Below are 24222 nucleotides of genomic sequence, written 5' to 3' on the forward strand. Positions count from 1 at the left end.
TTCTTCATGTGCTCAATAATCAAAAATGATAATAATTATGATGATGATCATGCGCAGAATCTAATATTATTCAAATTTCAAAATTTTTTATTTCAATTTCAATCATTATATTAATCAAAACAGATTCATTCATGCAACAAGAAACTTAACAATGAACTCATGTCATTATGATTCATATAGATATAGGCCATTGTTTCCCATAACATATTTATTAATTTAACATTATCCGATTCATCCATTTGTATATCTTCTGAAATGGCTGGATTCAGACGAAAAAATGGTACATTAATCATTGAACACCATGCTTGTGCACGATCAACAATACGTCCATTGGCTAATGATGCTTGTTCGACCAATACTTTGATTAGATTTGGAAAATTTGTTGCAAAATTTGATATGCCTGAAAATGAAAATAATGGACTAAAATTAAGCTTATCAATCGGCTTATTAGGTATTAAACCAGTTCCCAATGAAACAACCAGATCAATGTCATAAATATCATCACATTTTTTGTCCTTGAAAAAACGAAAAACAAATTTAAATGATGTGAATGGTTTTTTTCCTGAATGACTTACAAATATTTCTACCGAACGATTATGGAATTGTATCTCGTGTAGTAGATCCATTGTTGGATTATTCGATATGAGTCCACCATCAAGATATGATTCAAATTGTGAAAAATATGTTGGTGCTGCACCAGTTGCACGTGCAACTTTCCACAATAATTCATTCGTATTATCGATGGTTTCATTTTCTTCACCACTACTAGAATATTGTAAACCATGTAATAGATCAGTAGAGCTTGGATAATTTCGGAAAAACTTTGCACTTGGTGGAAAACGTGTAGCTATTGTTGCTGGTATCAATATTCTGTGAAGTGAATAAAAAAAAAAAAATTCAAATTAGAGTTTTTAACAAAAATTTTCAAATTACCTTGGTTTACACAATTCATTCATTCGTCGATCGGATCCAAGATATTTCTGTAAAAATTTTTCCAATGTATCCGAACAATATGGCCGATAACGTATGAATAGTTTATCTTTGAGTAGAAAATATATTTGACGACATTGGCTAGCAGAATAACCCGATGCCAGTAATAATGCCAATATACCACCGGTACTGGTGCCGGCAATCCAATCAAAAATATCGATAATTCTTTGATTAGTTACCAATTCTATATGACATAAAATCTGTATAAGAATTAGGCCGCGTATACCACCGCCATCCATACATAATAATTTCACTTTTTTCCTCCTTTGTCTTTGTTTGGAATTTTCACCATCAATATTCATATCGGTGTTTGTTGGATTTTGAAGTTTTCTTTCAAGATTATTTTTCATCACATCATCAAGTAAAACTTTATCATATAATGGTAGATTACGTGTAAATGGATTATCTGGTGGTACACCATTATAGGTGAAATCTTGTGCACAACCTTCGGTACAATTTTTTATCGATTGGGAACAACGACGTGCACAAACGGAATGTAGAATATAAAGAATCGTATCTTTTGCAGGTGATTGTGTCGATATTGCAGCTAGATGACGTGCTGAATAGCCACTTGCATTCAATAGATCAACATTAGCACCGAAAACGATCAATGCTTGTACAATGGCAACGTTATTAGCTTTAATTGAAACATGAAGTGGTGTATAACCATTAGCACCGATAGCATTGACATCAGCACCATGTCCCAATAATGATAATGTACAATTCAGATCTGCACGTGCAACCATATGATGTAATGCTGTGTCACCATGAAAATTACGTGCATTAAGATTACAATTACGTTCGACTAATATTTCAATAACTTCGGAACTTTTACACCAATGTAATGGTGTACCACCATTTTTCATATCGTTTACATTCAACATGTTGATTAAACGATCATCATTAAGATCGGATTGACTTTCATCACGTGATGTTGTTGATGATGAAGAATCATTATCACCAGCATTATTATTATCTTGTATGGAAGCTCCGTTAACATCGGCACCATTTTTCAATAATTCTTTTACACATGATGGTTTATCATGTGAACAGGCGAGATAAAGTGGTGCGAAATTTTCATAATTTTTCGCATTAATAATTTCCATTAATAAATCATTACCATGATTTGTTTTGATGGTTGCACATATTATCGATACAATTGTTCCATTAGTTTGTGCGGCTACATGAACCAGATTATTGCCGGAATGATCGACTAGATTGAATTTTAATTCGACATTTGGAAGAGCAATGATTGCCTGTATGATATTCAAACGTTGTGTTTCAATAGCAATCTGTAGACATGTTTTGCCTTGTGATTCATCCTGTGCATTCAACAATTGATTATTCGCAGTCATTATTGATGTTGATGTTTCATTGAATTCTTCTGTGGACAATTGACGAAAATAATCAATGTAACCGAATTGGGCACAAATGTGTGCCATATTTTGTGATGGATTAGCATTGATATGTTTACATATTTCTTGTAATGACGATGCACTTAATAGATTGGGAAATCTTGTCATGAACATTGGCAATTTATCTTTAAGACGTATGAAATAAATCTCTGCTTCATCATTTCTTGTGGATCGATATAAACTGAATGCAGTACGTGTTGATGAATTTTCACGATGCAAAAGAATTTCATAATTATTTTGGTTTTTATTATCACAATAATTGTATAAAATCAGTGATTCTTCACGTGCCACAATGTCGTAATGGATATAATCTTCAATTTTAACTTCGACAACCGAATATGGTTCCAGAGAAAAAACTTTAGTCAAGAATTGATTTGCTAACGATAAGAATGATGTCATTTTCAAAAAAATTGCTTGATTCTAAAAAAGAGAAAAACACCAAGATTATAATTTAGTATAATAATAATTGTACCTCGAATAATTGTACCTCGAATTATAACAGTTGTGTGTCATTCGATGATTGCCAGATTGAATAATCAAGGAAATTTTCCTATTCATAAAAACTGTCATGAATTTCTTTTTGTTTTTTGTTTTTGTGGTTTGCATGTCGTCCCTTGTCACGGGTTTTTTGAGTTATTCTCATAAGGGTCGCCTGTGTCTGTCCAAATTGGGCGGAGCCAAAAAAAAAAAAAACGACAGCCTTGCCCTGCCTCGGTAGCGCAGTAGGCAGCGCGTCAGTCTCATAATTTAACACATGCGTACACGTGCGCAATCTGAAGGTCGTGAGTTCGATCCTCACCCGGGGCATCTGGTGGATTCGACCCAAAGTTTTTTTGAATTTTTGCCATTCGTCAATTTATTGATGATTGAATTTCGATTGAAAAATTGGGTTCTGAATTTCATTATTACATCATCGTTATTTTTTATAAAAATACAGCTAGTTTGTTCGTGTGTGTTCTAATAATCTGGTTGATTGAAATGTGCGCAATTTGAAGGTGTGAGTTCGATCCTCACCCGCGGCAATTCAACCCTTCGTTGGTGGAGTGGGGGGTGGATTTGACCCGTTCTTGTTCAATGTTCGTCTTATTTCTAATATCCGGTTCTGAGCCATAATTTAGTCACTCACGATAGCCACTGATCCTGTCCATAATTCCCGAAAATTTCATCAAATTCTGAGCTACGGTTCTTAAGATATCACGCCGACCATGTTTTTTGAACAGCTGATTTTAAACTGATTGTTTCATATTGATGTATAAATATTTTTTATTTTTTGTTTATGTTAAATTATTCTAGGAATCCTAAATAATTACAAAAGTAAGTTTCAAAAACTTCGGACGTTTCATTGAAGAGCAATCATTTAACAAAAAATGCGTTTTTTTTGCGCCCTCTACAGTTCCTATCCCCCTTAACTTTGTGGCTATATAACGAGGATCTCGAGCCTCTTGCCAAATTGTCCAATAGGCAGCAATAAATTGATGTTGTTGCTCCCAACAAAATTCTGGGCTAATTTTATAATTAATGGCATCAAAAATCGACCACCATGTTTATAGGCAGTAGATTTAGCCGTGAAACCGGCTAAATGAGTGACTTTTGTTTCACATTCATCATTTAATTTGAAACAAGTATAAATAATTTTTCGTTGAGCAGTTTTGAAACCATCAACCAACGATGATAGGGATCGTTCATTTTGTTCAATAAAATAATTGATTAATTCTTTCTCGACGAAATCTTTCAATGTGACTTTTCTTGTGTTATATTCATAAAGATATGGTACTTTTTCACCATTTTCCCGTCTTAATCGACGTTCCTCCATTACATTTGCTATCCATTGTTTTTTTGCTTCAATATTTTCCGGATTAAAGGCCAAATCAAATGCGTCATCATCTTCTTCACCGCCATAACGGAAATCGATACGATGGCGTTGTATGTCTGAAAAATATTCTATTGCTTCTACCGATGTGGAACTTGCCAAACCTTTAGACAAACAAATGGTGGTAATAATGATTTTAATGTCATTTTGATCCCAGATTTTATTTAAATTCTTTACAGTCCACTATCAGTTAATGTTGCTGGAATATCAGCAGCATAGATTGTCGAATTATGGGTAATATTTTCACATAAATTGTGCTCCCGTTTGAGCTTAACGATAATCTCACATCTTTTCGATTGAAGTGTAAATGGATATGAATCTGGAAAATATGAATTCTGATTATCAAATCCAGTTTCAAATCCTTTTGTTCGTTGAATTGGAATGAGAGTGTTGCGTTCAATTATTGTTGACATCATTATTAATACAGCTAATACTAGTTTGTTCGTGTGAGGTTAGAGTAACACATTGATGATGATACCGTATATCGCGATACAATCGATGATCGATGATTGTTTTTTTTTTTTGGAAAAAAACATATGACTTTTTGGTAATCCACAATTAAGAATATATCGGAAAATTACATTGTTACAAACAAAAAACAATGGCTTCTTTTGAATCACGAAATAATGTGAATGATGAAGAAGAAAATGATGGAGAATCCGCTTTCGAAACGATTGAACGTTTACTGAATACGCCGGCGGTTCTCAATTCATATGCTGTTATTGGTGATATTTTACCACGACCAGGTTTGATAAAACATCCCATCACGTATATGGCTACATTGGTACAGATCGGTTATGAACCGATGCCACCGAAATTAACGAAATCAATATTTGGACGTACACAGCTACAATTACCGGGATTTTTCACCTACATGAAATATATAGCCCAAATCGATGGTTTCAGGGGCTGTTATCGGGGCCTGAAATATAACATTATCTATTCGATTGTTTATCAATTCACATCAATCAATGTTGATCGTTATCAGAAAGCTCATTACTATCCAGAATTGAGAGTCGAAGATGCCAAATATATTGATACAAATCATTTGGCACGTAGTATTGTTTGTGATTCAATAACAAGGATAGCTGCATTGTCAGTTGCATATCCGTTTCATTTGATCATGATACGATCGATGGCACAATTCATTGGACGTGAAACATATTATGATTCACTGTCGGGTGCTATTTCCGATATCTATGAAACCGGTGGCCTTGCGGGCTTTTATGCTGGTTTTGCACCATTTGTAATCGGTGAATGTGTTTACATATTTCTGGAATCATCATTAATGTATACATTACGAGAAAAATTCGAACAATTAGGTATCGCTAAATCGAATTCATCATTCATAACGAATACGTTCGTTAATGTTATCGCTCGAACATTGGTCTATCCATTCAAAGTGGTATCCACTGTTATGGCTTGTAATGGCAGCAATTGTCGTTCATTAGCTGCATCTGCTTATACCGCACCAGAACATCCAAATTGGATTGAATGTTGGCAAACATTATGGACACGTAATGAAATTAAACGTGGTTCCTCGATTTTTTGGCGTTATCAACCGATTACATCATCATTAATGTTTCCAATGCAACCAATTGTTCGTATGTCGCCGAATCATTTGAAAGGATTTTGATTTAGTTATTTTGAGAATAATAAGAAAACAATAAATTGAAATAAAATCAATAGTTCTGTGTTTGTTTGTATTTATAATTATTATTTGTTTGTTTATCATTTAAAATGATGATGATGATGAAATTGAAATAAAGAGAATGAGAAAAAATCAATAATCAATCAATAATTGAGTTTTTTTTTTTTTTTTTTGGTTTTTCATTAAGCAAAAACATCTTCACGATCAGCGCCAACATAATCGGATTCATCAATTGTGGTGAAATTCGAAAAATGTGCTGGACGATGAATTTCATGATAGAAAACCTTTGGATTCGATAGCTGTAATTCATACTTCATCGATGGATCATGGCGTACACCTATGGATGTGGAAATAATTAGAAAAAAAAATTAACGGGAAAGAACGAAAAAAAAACAATATACAACATACCCATAAAATTATAGTTCCATGAACCTTGTGCCGGTGTCATATAGAAACCAAGAAAACGATCGGATAAAAGCATCTGTACTTTTTCATAATGTGATGGTAGATAGCCTTTAGGATTATTACCACGATCAGTATTTTGACGGCCCCACTCGAAACCACTGGGAGTCAGTTTATATGCTGTCAATGAACATGAACCAGGAGTGAATGAACAAGTGATGACAATGGTTTTTTCCGAATCCCATGATTGATTATCCATCATTATTTTTGCATGTGTCGTTACATCTTGTGGTGATAATTGTGGTAATTCATTCGGCTGTGTATGTATCCAACCAAGTGGTTCAAGTTCGCTCAACAATTCATGTTGCGGCAATTGATTCGGTAGATGAATTGTTTGATGAGTGCCCCATTGTGGTGGCATTAAAATACAACGTATTTCTTTCACTTGTGGATTATCCGATGGACTCACACCATAAATATAACCAGCAATCTGTGTACGAAGATCCGAGATGATGATGAATTTTTTCAATATATTTTTCGGCAATATATAAGTGTATCCAGTTTCTTTGATGTCATCGGATGAAACATAAATATGTTTAGTACGCAAATGAAGATTTGTAGCTGAAATGGCACGAATACGCCATTCAGTTTTACTTGCAAATGATTGTGATTCATAATTGGATGTTGTCGATGTAATAATTTCATCACCATGTTTATTCACTGTACGTGTGGTCACCGCAGTCAATTGTGATTGTTCTTTTGTTTGTTTTTCAATCTCAGCAATCTGTTGCCGCTGGGCGGATGGTGCCGATATTTCCATTCCGAGTATAATGTCACGAATTTCTGATTGTGTCAATGATGCTACATTGACATTGTTCTTTTTACCATAATCAGCTAGAATTAAATCTTTCAATTGAACTTCAACTTTAATCCATTCTTCATCCGTCAGACTGGGCCAAATATGATGTTGTTCCGTAATGGTTGTTTTATCTGGTTTCAATATCACCTTGGTACGTTCATTATTCACATGCAATGCACGTAATATAAGAATCAAACGTGAAAAAGCTGTATACGATGAAATGGTTTTCAACCAATCATCATAAAGATTGAATAGAATCATTTGTGGTTCAGTAGCTTTTAGAATGAGATCACCAAATTTTTCCACTTTTAGACACGCTTGGAATGGTAGCTGAAGTTCACTACCTTTGATAACGATATTTGGAAAATCCAACAAATGAACCTAGAAAGCAAAAAAAAAAAAACAAATTAGCATGTTTTTTTAAAATCAAAATGTCACAGGGATGGGAAATTGAATGGAATCAAAATTGGCTGTATGATTATTAAAAAAAAAATCATCATATTGAGAGCCAATCACATCCAACACTATGATACTGGATAATTAATTTTGGGCTTGAAATTTTCTTCATCAAACATTTCCACAAATTGAAAAAATAAAACAATTACTTTTTCCAAAAATATTCGATAAAAAATGTGTATAGCCCGAATTTGAGAGAAATTTCTCCTGACTTACCTCCAATGGATCCAACATTCCTTTTCGTGTTACAATAATCTGTTTCGGTTGTTCTTCCACAGGTAATGAACGAATCAAAGCGGCAACCTCTTCGGCTGTTTTCCATTTGGCCAATTGACCGAGACGTTTTTGTCCAGCCCATACACTTGTATGAATAATTTTCAAAAATAACTGTCCAGTACGTGGATTGAATATGAAAATGGCACCATTAATCGGTTTGGTCGTTAGATTTCCTTCGAATGTTTTATGTATCGTAACACGATATACATTCGTATCATCGACAAACCAAATGATTTGATTGGAAAATAATTCACCATAATTCTGTGATGATAGATAAGGTTCAGTTGGCTCGGAGGAATAAAGCTGAAGACCTTTACGGATACGTTCACGAAGTACGTAGAGAGCTGGATTTGCTTTCATTATTTTAGCCAATGCTTGTTGTATCAATGGTTTTGCGCCCGGAAACCAATTCCCGTATGCTGAATGCAGATTATATGCCAGATCGATGGCAATTAAAACACCGGTTGGTGATGGATAAATACTCATATTATCGGTTGTATAATCCAAGAATTTCGCTCGTGCATAACGTTCAATATCATGTGAATCATAATCACCCCAACGAAGTTGTACATCGATCCAATATTTTTGTGTTGTTGTTCCATCCATCACATCTTTACTATCAGCCAGAAGTGATGGCCGCGATACATTCCATTTATAGGCGGCAAACAGCAGGATATCTGCACATGATGAATTCATTTTATATGATTTACGTGGATGAATTGTTTCTTTTTGCACGGTTTCAATTTCCAATGCATCCAATTCTTGATCAAAAACCTGACACAAGTCCATGACAACACTTTCATGGATTTTTTGCCATAAATGTGCACGAAATATTTGAATCAATGATATTTTCAATGTTGGTATTTTACCATGCATAAATATGCCGGTCAAATCTAGTTGCACCTGGAAACCAACATAAACATTGGCACGATTAATTGTTGGTGACCACCATAATGTAAAACGACGATTCGGTATCTGATTCAAACCAGAACGTTGTGCATTCGTTAATTTTTTATATTTCATTGATTCTTCAAAACCACTGGCCTTTTCCCAGAACAAACCTTCCCATGTAGGGAAATATGTTCCTTTGAATAACGTGTGTTCCAGTATGCCTTCAACACCTCCTAACGCTTGTATCATATCGGTACGATAATTATTTAGATTCCACAGTTTACCATCATGACGTTGATGTGTCCACCAGAATGGATTCTGTTTTAGTACCTGATATTGTTTGAAATCGGTACGTACACGCCAACCTTTATCATATGCCAATGTATGACGATCTTTTTGAAATAATGTATTAATACGTGGTATACCACGATCCCAACTATCTTCCAGATCTTCCAGTGTTAAACGACGATTTTGTGCCAATGCTTCCTGTCGTTTCAAAGCATATTCAGCCCATACACGTTGTGAATCAATAAATTCCGTTTCCCATGGTTGTATGTAACGATATAGATTCGGTATAACTTGATCTTCATCATGTGACATACCCGAACGAAAATGTGTAATACCAACATCAGTTTGTTTGGACCATCGTAAATCGGATTGTGGTATAAGTACATGACCCATTGAAAGCATACCAAGACCACCCAATTCTTTTGGTGTATAAAATACAACAGGCGGGAATCGACTTGGCATTTTGGAATTCAAACCAATCTTGATACGTGTCTGTATTTTATTCTCACATTTCACCAATAAATCCAACAATTCTTGAGTATTCACAACTGCTTCACGAAAATAGGTCATCAAACCAATCAGTGCCGTATTCCATTTATTAACAATTTTAGTAAATGTCGTCGAACCAGATGCCATGAGAATTTGACGAACACGGTTATGAAATCGTTGCATTGATTCATCGTCGACACGAAGAAAACATTGTGCAGTTCGTTCTTTTGTCACCTCGTTCTGTAGATTCCATACACCATCTTTATGTACAAATTCTTCTTGTGCCATACGACATTTCGGAAGGATTCGACATTCAAAACCACCCATATTGAACAACAGATTTGGATTATCTTTACTGTAGACGGAAACAAAACTATTATCCCATTGTATGGTAGTAACCGAACGTGGTAGACGATTTTTGATGTCCCAAAAAACAGCACGACCAAGATTAACGTCGTGTTTCATCAGTCGCATACGTGCATCACGAGGCCAACATTTTTTATTATTATAACCGACAATATTTTCATTATTTGGATCTGGATGTTCAGTAAGATATCGTTGTATCAGATCTCTGGCTTCTTCAGCTGTAAAACGGAAATAAACATGTATACGATCAATGTAACGTGAATATAAACGTATTGGATGAGAAATTTCCGTTGCTACATCTTGATAGGTAAGAAAGTCATTTGGCATTTGTGGTGGACCGACCATCTCGCTTGAACGTTGCAGTCCGAGTACAAGCAAATCGAGTACAAGACCATAATAGTGAACAATAAATGATGAAAATTGTAAACCACGTATAATACCATAGGAATTTGTATGATTCATGTCCTTGTAATTGATGACAACATTATTTTTGGCAGTCATATAATCAGCAATATTATGATCAACAATCAATCGTAATAAACGATTCAAAAGTGTAAGATCAATCTTTTCATACATTTTTTCGAATTTTGTTTCCAACATTACATTACATTCACCATGTGTTGTATCCCATACATCCTGTAGATTATTGATACCTTAAAATCGAATATAAAAAAAACCATTAGTATTAGTGTGTTACAAAACACAAGAAAAGAATACCTTGACACCATTTATACACTAATAATGGTGGTGGTTCTGAATCGGCAGGTTTAACCCAGGCTGGAAATAAATGTCGTTTATCGGCTTCATACCAAAGATATTGATCCAGATAGGCGTCGGTAATTTTTTCCAATGGCTCAACATCATAAACAGGAACCAAATGCGAATAAAGATCCATGAATTCAATACTAACTTCACGAAATGCACGTTGTGTCAAAAGATGACGTTTAATACGTGATAATGCTTCATGTGGATTATCATATGCTTGCTCGATTAAGCCAAGTTCTTCACGTTGTGATTGATTAAGACGTGATTTAACCGAATATGCTTCTTTCAATCGTTCTAATGCTAGAATCAATAATTTTGTATCATGTTTATACGAAAGTGGTGGAAATGGTATCGGTGAGAAACGACGACTTTCCAACCAATGAACCGTGGTTGTATAGATTGCTACAGCTTCCTCGGCACTAACATATGGACCATCTTTCAGATAATTGTGTTGTCGTTCTTGTTCAGCTTTCAAATATAATCGTGTTAGACGGCCAAGATTTTTTTTACAAACAGTCTTGTCGACAGTAGCACCACGACGAATACGTTCACGATTATAATGAGCGGTGTTGGTCCACCAATCGGCTTTCATTTTAACATAACGAAGAATCATATTCTCGATTGGAATCGGTAATCCGGGCACTTTCCACGGTATATTAGCTTTCCAACAACGCCAAGCTTCACTCAGATGTTGTAATATGGTCCGTGCTTTATTATGTTTAATTCCTTCAGGCATCATATCGATAATATCATGCATAACCGATGCACGTAATTCCAGATCAAAATGTGACTCGACACGTTGTTTTGTCACAGTTTTTGCTACACCTTTTGAATGTCGACCTTCGAATTGTCGTGAAAGAAGATTACCAAGCCAACGTTCTAGAAGCGGTGTTATACCACGCATAAAAAACAGCCATACACGCCAACTTGGTGCCCAGAATCCACAACCAGGTCCTTTGCCAACCGGCCCAGTATTGAATCGATAATAGATTAAATGTTTCAAATCTTTACACATTCGTATTTGTCGCATTAGTTTATATTTGTATCGATACATTCCAGTTAATTGGCCAACATGAGAAAAAATGTACTGCAGACCATCGGCCAATTGATATGCGTCAACATTATTCAATCGATATTGTACATGACTATCTACTACCAATTTCGTAAGACGAAGAATTTCTCGGCAAAGATGAAAAGCATTACCGAAACGAGATTTTTTACGTTCTTTAGTTGTCAATGTTTTCACGGGCTTCAAATTGAAATTATAATCCAAATGAAGATAATTCAGATTTTTTCGATGAATCAATAGATTCAGCATATTATAACCTTGACGACAAACTTGTAGACCAGCTTCGACCCAATCGATAGTGGTGCTTTGAAAAAATTTCGTCGATTTAAATGATCGGAAAAGATAACGTTTTTTCTGTGGTTTCGGATGACGATGATGCAGGGCATTCAGAACGAAATATTTCAATAATTTCTGATATGAAACACGAACTTTGACCGGCATACCAGGTGGACAATGTTCACGATACCAACTTTGTACCAATGGAACATCGATAGCACGACGACAACGTCCCGAACGAAGATTGTATGGACGTGGTGCCCACAATAGTGATATTCCACTGGCAGTATTATCCGTATACAATGGACAATTCGATAATAATGGTTTAACCGATTCGGGTAACATAAATGGCTCATCTTTATCTTCAACAGGTAATGGTTCAGCTGAACGATCTGTACGGCTATGTGAAATAGGATTAATAAGTGGATCAAAATAGAATGCCGGAAGATCAGAATCTTCTGTTTTGATAAACACAACATTCGGTGTATGATACCTGAGTGAAAATAGAAAAAAATTAAAAATTAAAACATGTCATTGATATTCAGCGACTTTGACAGATTAATCTTTCAAACGTTCAAAGCCAATACGCATACAACGTGATTGATTTTGTCATAATTCAACATTTTTTTTTAAATTTGACAATTGAAAAAAATAGAATCGTTGAATAATGAACTTTGTGAAAAAATGTTTTTCAAACACTGAAAACTCACCATGAAATATAAACATGTTCATTTGGCAGATTATTGTATAGATATGGGAATGCAATACGATATTCGGTACGTATTGGATGACGAATAATAATCTTGTTGATATCATTGAATTCATTCCAATCTTCATCAGCTGGATTTATATCCTTGACTAATGGTTCAAATTTTGGTCCACCAGGTATGGCCATATTCAATGCTTTGGCCGTAAAAAATGATGTCAGATCAAACAGGTAGAAATAATTATCATCAACTAAATCGGTTAATAGTTGATTTGCTAAACGATATAATGAAGCCAATTGTGGTAGCGTTAAATTCCAACGACGATATGATGATCCATTAACATGTTTTGTATCCACCAATGGTTTATGATCGTAAAACCAATCATAAACATGACGATCATCTTCTGAATCAAGTTCCATTTGTATGGCTTCTAATGGTTCAACATCAAGTAGATTATCTGCATAGTCTAGTGGTGGTTCTTCATCATCAAATGGAGGAAAACGCATACGTTTGAAATGACGACGATCACGTTTCTCTCGTCGCATCATAACCCACATTGTGCCCCATTGAGCAATGTAAATCGGTTCGACAACCCATGGAATTTCATTCACGAATGTTATAGCTCCTGTAATATGATAGAGAACTTGTACATCACGAATCTGTTCCCATGGCATTGGCATATTTTCCAATAATTTCAAAACTGCATGTGGTATATATTTCAATGCTCCGAGATAAACACGTTTATCGTGACGATATTTTTTCGATGTCATATCACCATGATCACGAATAATTTTTCGTAAATGTTCTGGCGGCATATCCTCTTTTTGTTGTTCAACAAAGCCAAATTTTTTCTTCTCTGCATAACGTTTCGTTTGAAGTTGTTGCCATTTTTTTGATTTTTCTTTCAATTCTTCTTCGGTTAGAAACGAATTACGATCATACTCGGTAGGCAATGGTAAATTGGCTAAATCTGATTGAATTTGTTGTTGCGATGATGATGGTGGTGGCTGTTGATGCATATGCGACATGATTGGTGGCGGTGGTTGCTGTTGTGCTGGATGGGGTATTTGATGGGGTACCATTGAGTATGGTGGCATCACACCCGGATGATGCATTTGTGGCATTCCAGGTGGTGGATGATGATGACCTGGTGGTAATAATGGATGAACTGATGGCAGTGTAGAAACACCGGCTACATCCATCGGTAAATATGGTTGTCCGGGATGCATTGCATGATGAGGATAAACAACAACACCAACAGGCATACCAGGTGGTGGATGTTGTCCGGGAATATCACCACCATGGTGTCCAGACATGATTTTTTTTTTTTGTTTGAAACTTGAAAAAATATTAATGACAATGATTAGCGATTGAAAAAAAATTAAAATTACAAAAATTACGGGTTGTCAACGATTATCAAAGGACATTCATTCGGGATTAACCAAAAAAACAAGACAAGACCAATTGTACAAATACACGCGGCCGGCCATGGCCAATTTATTGAGCAAAAAATCGGCCGGCCATAAAAGACGTTATTATTCTATGCAATTCGTAAAAATTACAACAGATGGAATTGGGTGCACTATTTGATTCAAAAAATTGAAAATTCATTGAAATTCAAATGAATTGTGAAATGTAAAATCAAAATTCAGTTATCCTGAAACATGAAAAAAATCCTGATAAATGATTTTGAAATTATCATTATGACCATTTAGATTGTTGTCATCACCATCATTCACTTAAAAAATTCAAAGTTAGTTCCGGCAAAAGAAAAAAGTGGATATCATTTCCTTGTGATGTTTCTCTCTCTCCCCACATCGAGACAATTTATTTTGATTTACAACAATAAACGACGATCAAGACGAAGACGAATAAATCTGCATGGGATTTTCAAAAGATTTTTTACGAAATTTCAAAAAGAAAACGAAAAAAAATGTTTGTCGCACTTTTTAGACACACACACACACACACAGTTTAATGAATTACATTATTTTTCTCTTTGACAATTCAATGTTGAAGATGAAATGGATGAGAACAAACGAATAAGAAGAAACAAATGCGAAAATCAAGATTAATGGTACCGATTTTGAGTGGCGGCTATTCAATTTTTTCTTCTTTCTTTCAATTCATTGCATTTGGTTGGATGAGATGATGATGATGAAGCAAAAGGATTTTTAGATAGAAGAAAAGTGGGAACAAAAGATTTTTGGTCGGTCCATGATGATGATGATGAGACAGTTGTCGTTTGGTCGTCGTCGGGAGATGATGATGATAGTGCTAATGCACAATGATAATCATCATCAATGATTGTCACCCACTGGTTTTTTATTTTCTGGTCCAAGTGTGGATGGTATGAAAAACTCTTTTGTTCGAAGATCATCACCACATTAAATGATTGAAAGAAAAAAAATTGTCGTTGACCAAAATCCGCCAAAAGAAAAAAGATTTCATTATGACAAATACAATTTTGGGATATTTATTCAATAGATTTTTTGGCAATCACCATTATCATCATCATCATCAGTGAGCAATCACTTGATCATCATCAAATAGAATGATGCACACACACATACACATACACTTATTTTTCATTTTCAAACATCCGAAAAATGCTGTCATTCAATGAGAAAATGACGTCCTATTCAACAATGACGTTACAAAAACGAAAAGTTTGAAAGAATTTTGTCTTGGTTTGATGTTCTGTGTATTGATGGCCGATATTCTTTTCTTTATGTTTTTGGTATGGCCAATAAAAACTATTCCCGGAACAATTTAGATGACGATCATCAACAACAAAAGAATGAGAAAAAATTGCAACAATAGAAACACATACAACGTGATTTATGTTACTTTAACGATGATGACGACGACGACGACGACAAAGTGTTTCTCCAAGAATAAAAATAAAAAGAGATGAGAAGACAATTCTTTTTCATCTTTTTCAAAAAAAAATCAATTGAGAAATCGAATGTAGTCTTTCTGTTATACACAATGATCATCTCAATGGACATTCCTACCCACATAGAAAATGTTAATGTTGTCGTTGAATGTTCATCATCAACAACGATATAACAACATTTAGTGGGTTTTTTTCCTTTCTTCTTTTGTTTAATTTAATTTAAATAAACAAGCCCACAATATCAATGTCTTGGGTTGTCAGCAATTCTGCAATACAACCAAAAGAGCCTTCCTTTTCCGTTTCTTTACCACCCATCATCATCATCATCATCATCATCATCAACGACAACAAATTAGGAAATTTTTTTTTCGTCGTCGTTGAACGAAAACTTGAATCTGTCTACAAGTATGTAATGTAATTAGATTAACAATTTAAATTTTTTTTTTCTTTTCATTCGATTCTTCTTACAACGACTTGTCAGCTTTCTCTTTCTCTTTTTGTTTTTGTTGTTGTTGTTGTTATTGTTATCAGCTTTGGCCTAAAAACACAATCATTCATTCATTATCATTTGTTTCGCTCATTCATAAACGACATGACATGATGATGATGATGGCAGGCAAAATAATGAATGAGCAGAAATAATTTATCATCGACCGACGAAGAAGAAGAAGAAGAAAAAAATTCATTTTTACGAAATATTAATTGTTCATGATTTTCTTGTTTTTTCCCGGGAATACACAAAAGATATGAGACATATGTCTGGAGTTCGAAAAAAAACATGACACATGATGTTTAACCCAATGGGTGGTGGTGGTAACTATACAAAAAGAGAAAATGACTCATGTCATGCATGTTGGTATTATGGAATTTTTTTCATTAAATCAAAATGATGATTATTGTTGTTGTCGTCGTCGTCGCATAGTCGACACATTGGGTGGTTGTCGACACATGGAATCGATTCGGATGGAATTTTTTCATAAAAAAATAACAAGAAAAATCAAACTACATTCTTAATTAATATGGATTAATTTCACTTTGTTTTTTTAATTCATCCAATTTTTATTTGAAAGTTTTATTTATCATTCCTTTCCACACACACACACACACGTGCATGTTAATGAATCAGGATAATTTTTGTTTTTGAGTTTGAAAACTTTTTCTTTCGTAAATGAAGCACGAAAGACAACAACAACAACAACAAAAAGAGTAAATTCGAGAGATGGTAACAATGATGATCATTATCATAAAAAACAGTTTGGTTAATTAAATTTGTTGCAAAGAAAACAAACTCTTCAACGACAAAATAGAAAAGTTTTTTCCATCACCAATGCATCACATCCAATCCAAAGCTTCAGGTAATTTTCATCCAATCATCATAATAATTCCACATTTCCGATCATCCACATTTTGATTGATTGATCAATAGAAAAAGTGGAAAAAAAAGTTAATCAAAATGAAATTATTATTACCTAAGGTACTTGACAACTACAACAACAACAACAACAACAACAAACCAAATGATGATGGATTTAATTAAAATAAAGTGTAATCATCATCAATGTTTATGTTTGTGACAAATGCTTCTTTTTATATATGACTATGTATTTGATCGATTCGAGAGTTTTTTTCTGATTCTCAATCATAAAAGTCAACAATTTCTGGATCGTTTCATCAATGCTTTCATGAAACTTTTTTTTCTCTTTCAATTCAAGTTTCATTCAGAGAGAAATAACAAAAAAAAACTTTATTGAGAAGTATACACAAATATCGAACATGGAAAATAAGAATAATAAGACGATGATGACGAAAAAAACGTATGATCATTATTCACTATTAATAACAAGGGAGACTATTATGATGATGATGATTACTTCTTCTCCTTCTTCTTCGATTCAAGAAATGAATCAAATTTTCAAATATCCACAACAAACAAAACAACAGCAATAATCATCATCATCATCATTTTGATTTAATGCAATTAGCTTTCATTTCATTTTTTCTTTTGCTTTAACAAAAGAATTGGGAAAATGAATACAATTTTCTTTTTGAAAGATACCACGCCACCACCACCACTAAAAATAAGATGGTCCAACAGTTTTTTGTTTTGTTTTGTTTATTTCTTGGTAATCTCATTTTACGCTTTGTCGCATATCCCACCAGAAAAAAAAGAGAAACTGACCAAAATTCTTTCCAATGGTTTTGTTTATACTGTGTATCATTCATAATAATGGGGAATGGTTTTTTTGTTGTTATTCCCAATCCAAACCAACGGACTGACCACCATTTTCAAACTTATTCAACTGAATGTTATGATCTTGAAGAGTTTTTTTGTTCGAGTTCGACGAAAATTTCTTTGTTTTGTTTTGTTTTCGTTTTTTAATGCTCTATTCTCCCACACTCTTACAAACATGATTCGGACATTTTCACAACCAAAACGACAATCGACCAAGATGATGGATTTGATTGTAAAATCGATTTGGACACTAATGTCGCTTATTATTATTGTTGTTGGTGCTATTATCACTCGAAAAACGAAAAGAAAAAAAATGTCCAGAATTTTCTTTTCATTCTCCATGATAAAAACACTGAGAACAAAATGAGAAGGAAAAAAATATTAAAAGACTAACCACGCGTTATCACTATTATTATCTCGACGTCATAAACACTTTATTGTCAAACGAAAAAAAAAATGAATCGATCTTTTGAAACATTTTCTTTTCTCGATTGAATTGGAATTTTTTTCCATTTTCAACCAGCAAAAAAAAATCAAATGAAAATTCATTGCACACACGAGAAAAATTTCGACAGTGAAGCCAACATTCACCAGTGTTTTGAAATGAATCGAAATGATTTGTCATTATTTATCATTAAAAGCACGACGATTGAACAACTTGATTTTACTCATGCTGATGACGAGGATGGAAGTAAAAATAAAAATAAAAATAGATATAAAATGTAATTGAATTAAAGTAAATTATATGGTAATCAAAAGAAAATGTTGTGTCTCGCCATTATGGAATGAAATCATTGGTGAAAAGATCTTGTTTTTCAGGAAAAATTTGAAATCATCATCATCGCTAACACTCTCAAAATAATTAAGTTGAATTTATTCGGTAAGAATGGTCATTTTTTTCCACTTTCGTTTCACAAATTTGTTCATAGTTATTTTCAATTTCAATTTGCAATGCTGTTTATGTTTGGTTTTGGGTAATGAATGAATAAAACGAGAACAAAAAAACTCAAAGAAAATCATTCCAGATGGGTCCAATGAAAAAAAAGAATTATTGGCTCAAGAAAAAAAAGACATAAGCTTTGAATGTTCATCTCTGTTTTTTTTTCGATGAAATCAATCCAAAGATATGCTTCTCGATTGTAATGATGGTGGTCATCACCATATAGCACCCTGATGAATTCAATTGAATTGAAAAAAGGAATGGCAATGGAAAACCACAAAACAGATGAAAGAAGAAATGATGATACTCTTGTGTGTAATTGAAATCAATGATCAAAAAAAAAAAACAAAAAACAAGAAAATAAATAAACCTTGTTTACTGTATACCGAATGGATATCAAATCATGAAAAATTATCAACTATTACAAAATAAATGTGAAAATGGAAAATTTTTTTGCAAAATCAAAAAAAAAACATGAAATGAGAAAAATGTTTCATGTCATATGTGAACAACAAAAAACACACACAAATATTAGTCATATTTGAATGAATGAATCAAATTAATCGAATGTGAATCATTGATGAATCAAAAATGTTTTTTCTATTGTCAAAAAATTAAAAAATTTTTTGTTTTGCATGTTTTTTTTCACATTGAATGTTTTTGTTTGATCGATTCATTATCACACCACTAACGACGACAATAACATCATGACACTCAAACATTGTTTAGATGGATATGAATTCCATTCGAAAAAACTTGGTGAAGGTAAATCTAATTTACTGAATGAACGATTGATGGAAATCATTTTGTTTCAAAAATTATTTATCAATAGGTGGATTCGGTATCGTAAGACTTGCCATACATCAAATGACTGGACAAAAAGTGGCCGTGAAAATTGTTGAAAAACGTAAATTACCAAAAGATTTGCATCGTATTAAAAATGAAGTTGATGCATTGAAAAAGCTTTCACATCCAAACATCGTGAAACTATTACAATACGCTGAAAATGACGATTTCATCTATTTGATAATGGAATATTGTTCTGGTGGTGAATTGTTCGATCATCTGTTGTCGAAACGTTTATTGGAATCAGAAAGTAAACAGATATTTGGTTTATTGGTCGAAATATTGTATTATATTCATTGCAAAGGTATTGCACATCGTGATATTAAACCGGAAAATATCCTGTTTGATGATAAAATGAATATAAAACTCATTGATTTTGGCCTCTGTGCTTGTTCGGATACTAATCCATACGGGACGTTGGATTGTCTATCCACGGCATGTGGTTCACCGGCATATGTAGCACCAGAACTAATACAAGGTTCTCGTTATTCTGGACCACCGGTGGATGTTTGGAGTGCCGGTGTTTTGCTCTATGTTTTATTGACCGGAACATTACCATTTGATTCAGAAAATTTGGCAAAATTATATAATTCTATCAAGGTAAATTAATTAATTGATCGTCTATTTATTCGTGATTTTCTTTGTTTTTTCTCTTGAATTAACAGGAAGGTCGTTACAAAATGCCTGTACATTTAAATACAGATGTTAAAGATTTAATACGTCAAATGCTTTGTATTGATCCAGAAAAACGTATTACAGTCGAAGAAATCAAACGACACAAATGGATGATGATGGGAAATGTTGATAAATTGACCAAAAAATTCGAACACAACAATAATAATAATAACAATAACAATATAGAAAATGAAGATGAAATGTTGATTGATGAAAAAATTCTACTCAAATGTTTGGTAAAATTTCCACATCTAGATATTGGCCAACTTCGTCGTTTGATTCGAGAAAAACTTGGTTATCATCGTGCCACATATTTTTTGATTAAACAAAAACCTGAATTATATCCGGTAAGTGATGATTAGATTAAACAACCAAAGAGTTAACATGAAATGATTCGACTCCCATGCACACAGGATTTTGATCGAAAAATTCATGAAAGAACAAATCGTCGACGTAGTCGTTCATTTAATCATGATAATCAATTACCCATTTTAAAGAAAATCGCCAATGATGCTAATCATCATCTTATTGAATCAGCCTCACAATCAACACCACAAGAGACACCGAAACGAACAATAAATGCTAATGGTGGTTGCAAAAAAACAACTGCTCCACCGGCTACAGAAAATATTCAACGATTTGGTGGTGGTCTACGTTTTACGCCTGTTGCTAATAGTAAACATGTACAACTTCCAGTTAAACGTGCAACACCAATTAATCGAAATCTTTTCAATCAAGACGATGAAAGTTCGCAAATGAAGATTGTTCAAAAGAAAATGATGGCTAAAAATGAACATCGTCAAACACCGGTAAAGAAGAAAATTTCATCCGAACAGCAGCAACAACTTAATATCAGCAACAAAGAGAATTTAGCAAATAAAACTACTACGACGACGACAACGCCTACACCAAAGAAAACATTATTGAAATGGATAAAAGAAATTGCAAGTCCACGACCAACCAATATGCCAAGACGTATATCATCACATAATCGAAAATCATTGAAAAATGTTTTTGCTACGAAATTTTTCGATGCCGATAAATGTCGTAGTGAAATTATCAGATTATTCATGGACAGACAAATCAATTGTCAAGAGAAAAAGTAAGTTTTCAAAGTTTTTTGAGTTTGAATGCTAATCATAATTTTAATTTTTCGTTCAACCCAATAAGTTACACGATACGTTGTGTAATGTCAGGCAAGAATATCATATTATTGACATTTGAATTGGAAATATTCATATGTTGTGATGATAAACGAATTGTCGTGCAGCATAAACGTATACGAGGCGCATCTTGGGATTATTTTAAATTGATGAATGATTTAAAATTACAAATGAATCTTAATTATGTTGATTGATGATATTAATAGTTTGAATCTATGAATTATTATTATTATTATTACAATTACAATTACTATTGATTATTGTTATATTACTAAAAAAAATTGTAATCGAGAAAAACATTGGAATGCTATTCGACAAAAAATTAATCTAAATCATCAATTATTATTGTGAAAATAAAACTCAAATTCAAATTATTAATCTGCTAAAGATTTGAAATACGACGACGACGAAGAAAAAATGAAACAAGTTTTTTTTTCATTCCGATTCTATAATGTTTTCTCGATCGAATTGATTGAAATCGATTCCAAATCGAACAACAACAACTAAAGCAAAAACAAAACACAACACATGCAAATGACATGCAAAAAACTGTGTGTGTGCGAGGAAAATTTATCTCTCTCTCTCTCTCTCTGGTTGGCACCCGAAAAATAGATTATTCACATTTATTTGTATTGCACAAAAACATACTACCATTATTTGTGTGCATGTAATTCATGTGTTGAATTCCATATACCAGCCAAACAAAAAAAAACCCAAATTCTGGTTCCATTTTTGGTTCATTTCACATTTCAACCAAAAAAAAAGAATATAAGGAACGAAATTGGGACAGAAAAAAATAATTTGCCCTTTGCCCATTGCTGTATTGAAAAAATTGTGCAGTTGTCTCATTTTTTGTTTTGTTTGTTGATCTTTTCGACTTGTATGTGTGTGTGTGTTTTTCATATTTCAAAATGTAATCGGAAGAGAGGGACGGCGAAAAAAAACCCGACATTACAACAAATTATTCATATTTAGTTTTCGGTGTCCGAAAATATAGTTCATGTGTGTCCGACGCGAAAAATTCACATTTGGCGTTCAATTTATTCACATTCTGTCTACCAATCCATGTGTGTGCGTTGTTTGGTATGGATTTTCTTCCAGTCTCCCTCCCTCTCTCTCTCTCTCTCTCTCTCTCTCTCTCTCTCTGGATGATCAAGGGATTTGAAACTGAACTTGAATGAATGAATGAATAGCGGATTTAGTGAATTTGAAAGAAAAAGATTTTTTTGAAGAATATATTTTTCACCAAAAACGAGGTAAGCAGAAGCTTTGTGTAAATAGAATTTCACTATTTCCACATTTGATGATTTGAACTAATTTATGTTTTGTTTACCATTTACCAGAATTGAACTTGAATAATCAACTTGATTCATAGTTCTGATGTGAATGAATCAAGAAGATTCAATAAATGTTGTAAATTGCAACGGGTTTTCATAGTTCAACACACACACACTCACACAGATAGATGTAAATGGTTTTCGTTTATTTTTTCGGAATCGTAGTATAGAAAAAACAACAAATTTTCGCTTTTCTACATATGTAAATGGCAGCTTTTTCTTAAAAAAAAAAATACAAACCAAATACACACACACACACACAAAGAAAGATCAAATAACCATCAATTCATCGTTCGTTTTTTTTCTGTGGCTCCATATTATTATGATTACGATTTTCGTCTTTTTTTCGCCATAAATACATTTTATCATCATCAATTCAAAATGTGGAAGAGAAGGGGGACATTTGGAAAACTATATGTATGTGTGTGTGTGGTACATATCGAGATCGATAATAAATGTGAATAAATAGAGAAATGTATATAGAATGAATGGAATAAAATTCAAATGATGATGATGATGATTAAATATTTATGATGAAAATATAGATCATTTATATATGAATGCCAAACATCGATGAATGTTTGTTTGTTGTTGATGTTTTTTGGAAATTCAAATTGCCATTTTCGACAAAATTTCTTTTCAATGGATAGTATTAATTGGCTAAAATGGAAAATCAAATCTTTAAAAGTAAAATAAATCCATTTCTGTTATGAGCATAGAGAGTGATTTAATTTAATTGAATTAAGTGCTTCTTCATCATTGTTGAATTCCACACACCGAAAAATGGATACATTTCTTGCTTGTTCAAGGAGAAAAATATGATTTTCTTGGAATATAAAAATTGGTTACACAAACACACGAACATATTTCAGACCATCATTTGAGTAAACAAAACAAGACAAAAAAAAATGATAACCCAGAAATCCATCATACACACACACACACACACACATACTTGGATTGGTCCAAGAACAATGGGAAGAAAAAAAAACTAAATCTCTATACAAACCACCACCACCACCACAACAACAACAACAATAACCGTGAAAATGTTGAAAACAAAAAAAAAAGAAAAGAGATCCAAAATGAATGAATGAATGGATATCAGGATAACAACAATGAGGACCAAAACAAAAAAAAAACGAAAAAAAACGCCAAACAAATAACCAACCCAAACAACAACAAACATAATCTAATTACAATCACTTCTAATTGGATTGATTTTATGAGAAACCAAAAACTGTGTGTCTGAGTGAGTGAGTGAGTGTACCAAAACAAAGCCGAGAATACAATGTATGTATAGTTATCATCAAAATGAGAGTATAAAAAAGTCAATTTCAATAGAAGCATATACAGATT

General features: G+C 33.3%; 4 protein-coding genes and 1 non-coding gene across 5 annotated transcripts; 3 read left to right on the forward strand and 2 right to left on the reverse strand.

Moving 5' to 3' along the window:
• Positions 1 to 69: 69 nt before the first annotated feature.
• LOC142597656 (85/88 kDa calcium-independent phospholipase A2-like) lies at positions 70 to 3018 on the reverse strand. The gene is made up of 4 exons (XM_075732595.1): positions 2893 to 3018; positions 934 to 2825; positions 576 to 870; positions 70 to 515 (listed from the first exon to the last, which is right to left on the reverse strand). Exons 2-4 carry the CDS (start codon positions 2802 to 2804, stop codon positions 126 to 128), a joined length of 2556 nt encoding a protein of 851 aa, XP_075588710.1. The 5' UTR covers positions 2805 to 2825; positions 2893 to 3018; the 3' UTR covers positions 70 to 125.
• A 95-nt stretch (positions 3019 to 3113) lies between these two features.
• TRNAM-CAU (transfer RNA methionine (anticodon CAU)) lies at positions 3114 to 3212 on the forward strand. The gene is made up of 2 exons: positions 3114 to 3150; positions 3177 to 3212. It is a non-coding gene; the product is annotated as a tRNA-Met (tRNA).
• Positions 3213 to 4876: 1664 nt separating this feature from the next.
• Positions 4877 to 6067, forward strand: LOC142597657 (mitochondrial carrier homolog 2-like). The gene has a single exon (XM_075732596.1). It carries the CDS (start codon positions 4877 to 4879, stop codon positions 5909 to 5911), a length of 1035 nt encoding a protein of 344 aa, XP_075588711.1. The 3' UTR covers positions 5912 to 6067.
• Prp8 (pre-mRNA processing factor 8) lies at positions 5970 to 15267 on the reverse strand. The gene is made up of 6 exons (XM_047059711.2): positions 14171 to 15267; positions 12774 to 14108; positions 10671 to 12556; positions 7860 to 10606; positions 6335 to 7568; positions 5970 to 6263 (listed from the first exon to the last, which is right to left on the reverse strand). The coding sequence occupies exons 2-6, from the start codon at positions 14084 to 14086 to the stop codon at positions 6109 to 6111; spliced, it is 7335 nt and encodes a 2444-aa protein (XP_046915667.2). The 5' UTR covers positions 14087 to 14108; positions 14171 to 15267; the 3' UTR covers positions 5970 to 6108.
• Positions 15268 to 16570: 1303 nt separating this feature from the next.
• LOC124496028 (maternal embryonic leucine zipper kinase) lies at positions 16571 to 21904 on the forward strand. Its single transcript, XM_047059485.2, has 6 exons — positions 16571 to 17024; positions 19572 to 19607; positions 19675 to 20288; positions 20354 to 20710; positions 20777 to 21465; positions 21534 to 21904. The coding sequence occupies exons 1-6, from the start codon at positions 16997 to 16999 to the stop codon at positions 21718 to 21720; spliced, it is 1911 nt and encodes a 636-aa protein (XP_046915441.2). The 5' UTR covers positions 16571 to 16996; the 3' UTR covers positions 21721 to 21904.
• The last annotated feature ends 2318 nt before the right edge of the window (positions 21905 to 24222 follow it).

The sequence above is a fragment of the Dermatophagoides farinae genome, chromosome 7, assembly GCF_024713945.1.
Source record: "Dermatophagoides farinae isolate YC_2012a chromosome 7, ASM2471394v1, whole genome shotgun sequence".
NCBI classification, from domain to species: domain Eukaryota; kingdom Metazoa; phylum Arthropoda; class Arachnida; order Sarcoptiformes; family Pyroglyphidae; genus Dermatophagoides; species Dermatophagoides farinae.

What these genes read in the sequence shown, in the direction of transcription:
- LOC142597657 (XM_075732596.1), top strand. Translation starts at nt 4,877, where the DNA reads ATGGCTTCTTTTGAATCACGAAATAATGTGAATGATGAAGAAGAAAAT.
- Prp8 (XM_047059711.2), bottom strand. Translation starts at nt 14,086, where the DNA reads ATGTCTGGACACCATGGTGGTGATATTCCCGGACAACATCCACCACCT. An exon ending in GAACATGTTTATATTTCATG is followed by an intron (nt 12,557 to 12,773) that starts GTGAGTTTTCAG and finishes ATTTTCACTCAG; the next exon opens with GTATCATACACCGAATGTTG. An exon ending in GAATGTTGGATCCATTGGAG is followed by an intron (nt 7,569 to 7,859) that starts GTAAGTCAGGAG and finishes TTTGCTTTCTAG; the next exon opens with GTTCATTTGTTGGATTTTCC.
- LOC142597656 (XM_075732595.1), bottom strand. Translation starts at nt 2,804, where the DNA reads ATGACATCATTCTTATCGTTAGCAAATCAATTCTTGACTAAAGTTTTT. An exon ending in AATGAATTGTGTAAACCAAG is followed by an intron (nt 871 to 933) that starts GTAATTTGAAAA and finishes TTCACTTCACAG; the next exon opens with AATATTGATACCAGCAACAA. An exon ending in ATCGTTCGGTAGAAATATTT is followed by an intron (nt 516 to 575) that starts GTAAGTCATTCA and finishes CGTTTTTTCAAG; the next exon opens with GACAAAAAATGTGATGATAT.
- LOC124496028 (XM_047059485.2), top strand. Translation starts at nt 16,997, where the DNA reads ATGCATCACATCCAATCCAAAGCTTCAG. An exon ending in CATCCAATCCAAAGCTTCAG is followed by an intron (nt 17,025 to 19,571) that starts GTAATTTTCATC and finishes AACATTGTTTAG; the next exon opens with ATGGATATGAATTCCATTCG. An exon ending in AATTATATAATTCTATCAAG is followed by an intron (nt 20,289 to 20,353) that starts GTAAATTAATTA and finishes TTGAATTAACAG; the next exon opens with GAAGGTCGTTACAAAATGCC.